Source organism: Musa acuminata, chromosome BXJ1-5 (assembly GCF_036884655.1).
Source record: "Musa acuminata AAA Group cultivar baxijiao chromosome BXJ1-5, Cavendish_Baxijiao_AAA, whole genome shotgun sequence".
In the NCBI taxonomy this organism is placed as follows: Eukaryota; Viridiplantae; Streptophyta; class Magnoliopsida; order Zingiberales; family Musaceae; genus Musa; species Musa acuminata.
In genome coordinates this window covers 4,279,790-4,289,175 of record NC_088331.1, presented here as the reverse complement: position 1 = coordinate 4,289,175, position 9,386 = coordinate 4,279,790, and the positions used below count along the sequence as shown (strand labels likewise).

Sequence of the window (9,386 nt, the reverse complement as noted above, 5' to 3'; positions counted from 1 at the left end):
TTATCCATTTACCTCAGCTACAGTAATCGCAGTGTGCAAGTGAGTGCCATGGAAAATATGATTTTTAGGTTTTTTTAATTTTTTTTATTTCAATTTCTACATATTTAACATGTTTTGATTTAATCAAAGATTCTTTTAGTATTATTGCTCCAACACTAAAGTCCAAATTTAATCAAAAATTTCTTCTAATTTTTTATTTTAATTTTTACAAATTTAATTTATTTGTTAATTTAATCAAAAAATATTTTAATATCGAAGGACTTATTTAATTAAAATTTATTTTAATATTACTGTTCCAACATCTAAACCTGTTGGTCTCCGAGACGGTCCAAAACTTGCCCAGCGCCACAGTTGCATCAAAATCAAATCTTTGAAATGACACCTAAACCAGAAGCAAAACAAGAACCACACTAGTTTGCGAAAAGCACCCCAACACCGAAGCTGCAGGAACACAGGATGACAATCCATCAAGTGGACATTCTCCTGTCGCCGTCGCTGCTGTTGCTCTTCTTCGTTTCAACAAATTGGATTCGAACAGGGGAAAATGGTGGTGGGAATGGTAACGAGGAGGGGGTTTGTCGAGATTGGATGTCAGTTATTTCCGACGAACACAACGACGAACACAACCAGGGGAAAATGTTGTCGTTTTTTTATTGGAAAACCATGAGTTGCTTGCGCGTTCTACCACAGTGATACCATTCGCTATCATAGGCAAGATGATGATGACGATGGTAATTTGAGGTGTTAATAAATCAGGTTAATTATAGATTATTTTTGTAATTAATTATCTTAATTTTTTTTATTTTTTGTTAAATTATATTGATATTTTTATATTTATAAAAATAAAATATTTAACTCTGTTTCTTATCGCTTCTATTTGATAAAAATATCGCACGTGGACAAATGATAAACTAAAGTGACTAAAATATTTTTAGAGTCGATGCGTGAAAAGAAATAGAGTTAGATATTTTACTCTCATAAATACATAGATCTTAAATGTAATATTTAAAAATATAAAAAAAATGAGATATTAAAGATAAATAATTATATGGGGTATTATGTAATTAGCTCCAATAAACTATTAGGAAAACACTTCTAATTTAGTATTCTCTACCATACAAATCCTTTTATTTTATGCTCTTTTCTATTATATTTTTCTGGTGTATTATAACCATCATCAATCAATATAAAAATAAATAAAATTTATATTATAGAAGATTTATCATATTAACATGATTGGACTGTCCACATCTTTGCATGTGAAGAGTGCAAAGATATGTCAATCTCAATATGACAAACATGACAGTCATGCATCATACAAATTGGCAATTTTCTTACTCTACAAGAAGATAAAAAGATAAATGTAGCTCAACAACTCAACAACAATTCAATTCCAATCAAAGCATAGGTCTGGTGGTTGGCCAATATTCCTATCAGAGTCCCACATACCTATGGTTTCTTCTTCTTCTTCTTCTTCTCTTTCGCTTGTATGCTTCGCAAAGCATATCATTTAACCATAGATAAAATATTAAAAACAATTAGATGGAATTATATTTGCTCTATCACGTGATCGATCACATTTATATTTCTCCATTATTTAATCGAACCGTCCTCGTCTTGAATTGATGGGTCACAATCAAGTTTTAAGCCGGGAGTTGGACTACATATTTCAATTTGTTCGAGGAGGTACGTCAATGACATCATTCATTGATAACATGCATATTTGTTGTAATGTACTGTCATGCTTTGGTGAGTTATACCATCAACAGTCACATCATTTTAATATCAGTCGTTTTCGACTTTCTTACCACTTCATTGTATGGACGTTCATTAGGAACATGCTTTTAGATTTAGCTTAATTTCATCGATTCATATTAAATTAGCATGTCCAATTGGAGTTTGCTTGAATTGATCGATGATTTATTTGTAGTACTTCAATCAAATATTATTTATTTTAAGACGACCATTTAGATATATATTAAAATAAAAAACGTGAAATCTCTATAATTAAATATGCTGTACGTATTCTGTAGCAATTTAATACATAAGTAATAGAATGAATATAGTTAGTTATATATTAACATTTTTTAATCATTCATACTCGTTATTGTTTAATGAGATATAGTATTTCAATTTATTTATAAAAATATTAGTAGTTGATAATTTTTTGTACATATAATATATAATATATTTTCTATTAATAGAAAATTAAACTTATATTGGGAAAAAAAATAAATAATTAATATAAATTAATCTGATTAGTTCTAAACTGGAAGTATGCTAAAAGTAATCTGATGGTTATATTTTCATTAACTGCAACTTCCTTTATAAAAATATTAAAAGTTGATTTTTTTTACATATAATATATAATATATTTTTTTTATAATTATTTAAAAATTAAACTTATATGAGAAAAAATAAAAATAATTAATATAAACTTAATATAATAATCTGATTAGTTTCAAATTTGAAATCGGTTAAGCCATATTACTATTAATCTTAGTTTAAATATTTTAAGTCAATAATTTATATTAAAAAATAAATATATCAGTTAGTCAATCATGTCAAATCATGATAAAAAATACATGCATTGCTTTATGATTGATGCCGAAAAGATTATCCTAAGATCAGAGGACACATCATACTTAAAATCATTATTAGATATCATAATTTGATTTAGACTCACCAATATATAAATGAATAACTAATTATCAAATAACAATAAAATATTTCTACGAAAACATCTTCTTCATAAAAATATTAAAAATTATTTTATATTTATTTTTAATTAATATTCTTCAGAAATATAGGGCGAGAATATTTTTTAAAATGTATTTTATTTAAATTTTTTAAAAAAATATTACATCACTTATTACTTATGAAATAATATATTAATCAATTCGGATATCTCAAGAGACAAAAAAGATATACATATTTAGAAATATAAATTAATTACTAGTATATTGATTAATTTGATTTTGTTAGATGTGTGTGAAAGATTATAATATTTAAAAAGATATAAAAATTAGAAGGGTAAATACGTCATTCGAAGCTTGGCAGTGAACAAACCCGTTAAAGCTGAGCAAATAAAGGTTAAAGCGAGAGAGCAATATAAAATATTCGGAACAGCTGGTGGTTGCTCTTCCACTCCCACTTCCCCCCACCTCCGTCTCCGTCTCCGCTTCTCTTCTCGTCGTTTCTGCGACTACGAGCATCGCTCTTCTCTGTTCGAGTGGGTGCGGGGGCTTCCGATGCCCTCTAAATGGGGAAGCCGGAGGAAGTCCTCGTCGAGGTGCCCGATCTAGTGGACGCCGGCGGCGGGATACGCTGGGCGTGCCCTACTAGAAGCCTCGTCGTGTTGGCCCTCAGCGTTTGCGTGCTGCTCCCCGTCATCTTTTGGCTCCCACCCTTCCGCACGCGTCGATCCGTATTCGTCCCCGATGACCCCGACAGCCTTCGTGGTGAGCTCCATTTCCTAGATTCCTTTGTCGATCTTGTGGTGATGGGTAGTATTTTGCCATTTAGGTGTTGTTTCGTGTGATGAGATGGGCACTCTGGGTCTTGTTGGCGTTTTTCTTGGACATATTGGATCTGGGATTTTAGGGGCTTTGGTCTTTGAAGCAGATTGAACTGCGTCTTCTCTAGCTTTTTGTTTTCTTTGTGTCGCAAAATAAAAATTATGCTTATTTTTTGCTTGATCGCTCCCGTAATATAATTCAAATAATTAGTAGAAAAATATATGGACATGTTAAGAGTCTATCCTAATTATATTATGCTCATTTAATAAAAGGCTTATGTGATAAGTTGTGGGAAATTAGTACAAGTATAAGTGACTTTATATTATCCTATCATGGTTCACATGAGACATAAAACGTGTGAAATTGTGTTTTGATGCTTATGATGCTGTATATGCCGTTACATGGTATGCATATGGAATAGGCTTGAGTTAGGAATGCTAGATTAGTGCATGAGTTAAGAATGAATATGCTTATGTTGCCCTTCTATATTGGAGATCTCTGTCTGAATAATGCAGGCATGGTTTGAGGAATGGTTTAATCGGCTCCAAGTGAGATATCTATTAATAAATATAGCTATTTGAATCGACAAATTTTATGGTTGATCTATAACTTTAATTTTCTGCTACATGATGGTATATGTTTTGTTGATTAATGTGGAATATACTGCACTGGATAATGCCCGACCAGGAGAGTATAACCTTAACCTGATGTTACCAGGTAGAAGCAAAAACTGTAACCATAATTTAGTGGTAACTTAAGCATTTTGAGTAATGGATATGTTCATACGTACCGGCTAATATGAATAGCGTAATTGTACTTAAGAGGTGATATACAAATCCATGCATAGCCCTGTGATGAACTGGTAATTGTAATTATTTGAATGCGGAAGGGATATCAAGAAACTTATTGGAGATAAATGTTTATCTTGTTTTGTTACAGCTGAAATCCAGGCAAGCTTCATTTTGCAAAAACCAATTTCACAACTTGCTGCTGATGCTGCAAGATTGGAGTATGACATTTTTGAGGAAATTGGAATTCCAAATACCAAGGTTTGATTTCACTTTGTTTCTGTATATTCAACTTTATTCTCATTATTCAGAAGATTAAGAAATTGAATTATCTCAACAGGTTTCAATTATTTCCATGCAACCATTGTCTCCAGAAAACTCTACGTATGTGGTATTTGGCTTTCTTCATAACCCCAAAAATGCTTCAATAAGTTTACAAGCCCTAAGTATTTTAAGGTCGACTCTGATAGAGCTGGTCCTTCAGCAAACTAATATATCTTTGACATCATCAATTTTTGGGCGCCCATCTGCTTTTGAGCTTTCGAAGTTTCCTGGAGGGATCACTGTTATACCATTGCCATCGACTTCTATTTGGGACAGAGCACAAGTCCTATTTGTCTTCAAATTAAATAACACCATTGAACAGATTCTGGAGAATATTGACCGCCTGATGAGTGAACTTAAGTTTGGACTGAATTTGAGGTCTTATGAGGTGCCCATCCTGTTACAATATGCTTTTCGTATGTTTGCAATCTATGTTTGAACTGTGAAACAAAGCATTAAATATGTTGTTTGTATGCAGAATGTATATGTGAAGCTGATGAATGCAGATGGTTCCACGGTGGCACCACCAGTTACTGTCGAGGCTTCTGTTTTGTCAGATGTTGGAAGTGGTACTCTTTTACCAGATAGAATGAAACAACTAGCTCAGGTCATCACAGGGCCTGATGCAAACAATCTTGGACTTAACAATTCTGTTTTTGGAAAAGTAAGGCAAGTGCAGTTGTCATCATACCTTAAACCCTCAATTTTGTCGCTGGCCCCTGGTCCATCTCCTCCTCCTTCTCCATCTCCATCTAATGATGTTCTTTACCCTGTACCTCCTGCTTCCTCTAACCCTACTCTCTCTCCTTTTGCTCCTGCTCCATCAAATGATCAACATCAACAGCCTCCATGTTTATATTGTCAAATTTCTCCATCAGAAAGTCCAATGGCATATCCACCTGCCCCCAAAAATGGCATTCAGCCGCATTCTTGGTCTGTGAATGCACCTGGACCTTCACAAAGAAAGATTGATCCTTTTCCTAACCATTATCCTTGTCCCTCTCTGGCACCAAATAATGGTCAATCAGTCCATCTTTTACCACCACTTTCTTCCAATCATTTGCCAGGTTTGGCCAGTCCTCCAAGTCATGAAGCAATGGGGTCAACTCCCAAAGGGAACCCAGAGCACTCACCATTGTCATCTGCAGCTAGCTATGCTCCCAGTCCAGTGCAAGATGTTGGAAATGGTGGCAGATTGTCACCATCACCTGTGCCATCACTTATTCCACTTACTTTGTTATGTAAGTTACTTTTGCTAACTAATTGGCATGGTAGTTTGGTTAAAAAGAAGTGATTTCAGAGTCACTGGTTTTCTTTTGGGTTTTTTTTCAAATTTATGCTTAGATTATCTGAATAGCTACAGAATATAAATCTAACTTAATATCTTGTTATTTGAATAATGGTAAAGAACATCTTTGGAACTGGCATAAGAAATTGACTGCTTTATATCATTTGAATATGTTCTTAAATGCCTTTTGACTTGTATCCTTAGATTATATTGATTCCTGTTAAATTTTAAGGACATATCCTTTTGACTTGTATCCTTCCATGTCATTAGATACGTTGATTTATTCTATAATGTTTAACCAACCCTCAGTGTCTTCAATTGTCATGAAACGAAGTTCATGAACTTGAACATTGACCAACAGTTCGGTCCTATATTTTGTTTACTTGTAAAGTTCACAGTGAGGTAGTGCTTACATGAGATTGGCTCACTAGTTACACCCAGACAAATACATGTCGACAATTGCTCCCAAAGGCATGTGGACATGTTGGTTTTAACTTATTTGTTCTGGGTTAATTACAAGATGGGACATATGATGCCCATATTTTTTTAATTTTTAATTTGATTTGAAGTCTCTAGAATGGTTATCTGAGCTGCAGTCACCACATGTATGTAGGGTCTACAAGATACATGTTTGGCATACTTTTTGTTGACTAGGTTTGGGCCACAGAAATAGCATCTCTATTTTTAGGTAGAAGGCTGTAGACATTTACTCTCTAGATCCGGTGCTAGCAGTAGTTTCATTCACTAGGTTCATCCTTATTATGTTTGCATACTTTTTGACCAAGGTACGTTGGTGGCAGTCACTTTTGTTATTTTAGTTGTTGAAACTTCGAAATTACTTTTCATCCTTGGCTATGTACACTTCTTCCAACATGAACATATTCATGCATGTTATAGAACTCCTGTGATAGCATTGCACAAATCACAACAAATCACATTACAAGTTGTCCTTGTTAAAGAACAAGGATTTAGGGTCTTACTCCAGTTACCTAGCAGAAGCTTGTGCTGAAACAAAATTGGAGGTTACTTTTATATAGATAACAAGTTGCATGAATTCTTCAAATCTTTAATGACAAGTGAGCCCCTGAAACACCATCTTTCCTTTGCAACCCATTGAAGACTATTACTAACTTGATATTATAGAAAAGATTAGTCTACTTAATTGCCCTTCCATGTCATTTTCTTGCGACTTTAATTAATGTGCTGCTTCAAGGTTTCTCTAGCCATGTGATATCTGCGACCCTTGTAACAATGAACATACCATGTACAAGGCATGTGCCCGGCCTAGGTACTTGGGACAAGTCATGCATGTATTACGTCTCCATGCCAACTCGTTGTGACAACCATGATTTATCGCTATAGCTAAGTTATCAATAGAATGTCTTAACTAATTTTTAAAATAATATCTCCATTTTCCTTGATCTTTATATGATTAATAAGCACCTTTTTGATATTCATCCTTGACACATCTAATTGTTTTTATTATCTCAATACTTACTCTTTCTAGTTTTAGAAGTCTGCTAAATATCTTTTCCTCATTCTAATGCATAATTTACTCTAAAAATTATCATAAAAACTATGTGATAAATATCCCTTGATACCATCAATGTCAGTCCTAAACCAGAATGTAAAAGGTGGATAATTGCATTAGGCTGTTGAAACCAACGTGAAACTAGTAAAAATTTATGAGCGTATTTGAAGTCACATACATTCTTTAATATGTCACTTGTAGTGAAGCTTTTGTGTTGTCTATTAAAGGTTGCCACATAATTTGAGCTGAAAAAAAGTACTTTATTGAGTTCCTGATCTTATATTCTAATTACTTCTGCAGCAAAAGCTGCAACCTCCATGCCCTGGGAGATGAAGCTGACTGGATTTCTGGGATTCATGGTGTTCCAACTTATATGCGGGCCATGATAGTGGATATACAGGAACATAAAGTGGATCTTCCAGCATGTGTTTTACTGCTCATATCTGGGTCATCAACGGTATCTGGAGTTCAGCTTGCAGCGAAAGCAGTTGTACTGCTTCTGAGGTTTTGTGAGCTGAAGTAGAAAGCTCCCTACAAGAGGGAGATGGAAGGTTTGCGGGGCATGAGCAAATCTCAACAAGTGTAAATATAAGGTAACCGTCTGATAACCATACCAGGTTTATAGCTGCAAAGGCGGCTGATCTCTTTTCTTTTCCTTTTAAATGTAAGTGCTCCCCGAAGGGCTGGGGCACCTATATAGGCTGTTGATGCGAGCAAGTAGCCTTTTTTTCTAACCTTGTCCCCCACTTGACTAATCCTCAAGTGTTATGCAATGAGTATTATATATAAATCTAGTGAATCTGATAATTTTTGTGCGATTGACCCAGTTGATAGCTCGATGAATGCTTTTCCCGTCCGTACCTTTCAAGTTAAATATTGTTTTTTGTGGAAGCTGCATGTCTTATTTTATTAGAAGAGGAAACTCGATGTCATAATAAGATTTGCTTCTTTGTGATCCTGCCATCCTGGTAATCAAAGTTTTGAATCGTAGAAGTAAACTTTTGCCTGTAGGAAAAAATGAGCCTTCTCAAAGTGCATGATCTATAGCTGGTTAGCAGCACCTACCTGCCTTCACAGAGGGTTGATGAATTGAGTTGGTTTCTACTTCATGAACATGCTTGCTTTTCTTGTTTTAATGTAATTAGTCATCATTTTTCTGGTGTTTCATGTCAGCGCCTTGGCATCATTTTGTTTCTACTTTATGGATTTTGAGAAACTTTTTTTGATCGAGAAAGAATTTTGAGACAAATCGAAAGAGTAGAAACCTCAATCATTTAGATTTGTCTCATATTTTATTACTTTTAGATCAAAGTCAAAATATTTATTACAGTTCATAGCCTATTGACAAAATAATAAGATAAAAAGGCCAATGTGAACGACAACAAACAAGAGTTGGAGACTGCTCATATTACGGAATTCATACGCAAATATAAAAAAGATTATGATTATTAATGTGCAAAAAAATATTAAAGTTCATGATATTTGCGTCTGACAAACCCATGCTTTCTGTGTACCATAATAATTTTCTAACGTACCACTCTGTCATCTATCACTATCATGGTATTGATCAATTTGATAGAAAAATGCAGTGAAAATAATTTCGAGTTCGCGTGATCAAAACAATCATGTTCTCTTTAGTCAAGATCAGATTCATCAATCGGGTGTAAAAATCGACAATTAAACCGTCAATCGATTCAATTTACTGATTAGGCATTTTGTATCTTAAAAGAATAAATTGTCTTCTATATTTTTACATGTCATTAAATATTTTTATTTTTAAAATTAATATAATTGTTAGATAGAAATATGAAACTTACCTCCCAATATCGATTCAATTAAGAATCCGACATTTGACCGGATCGATGTGTGGTCCGTTAGGAAGATTCTAACATGATCCAACTGAACCGTTTAACTTTGCGGGTCTGGAATGACGGATC

At 33.9% G+C, this 9,386-nt stretch overlaps 1 protein-coding gene across 1 annotated transcript; it reads left to right on the top strand.

Annotated features, from left to right (window-relative positions):
• Positions 1–3,118: 3,118 nt before the first annotated feature.
• Positions 3,119–8,256, top strand: LOC135673128 (uncharacterized). Its single transcript, XM_065181896.1, has 5 exons — positions 3,119–3,461; positions 4,458–4,567; positions 4,647–5,018; positions 5,109–5,871; positions 7,750–8,256. Exons 1-5 carry the CDS (start codon positions 3,263–3,265, stop codon positions 7,833–7,835), a joined length of 1,530 nt encoding a protein of 509 aa, XP_065037968.1. The 5' UTR covers positions 3,119–3,262; the 3' UTR covers positions 7,836–8,256.
• The last annotated feature ends 1,130 nt before the right edge of the window (positions 8,257–9,386 follow it).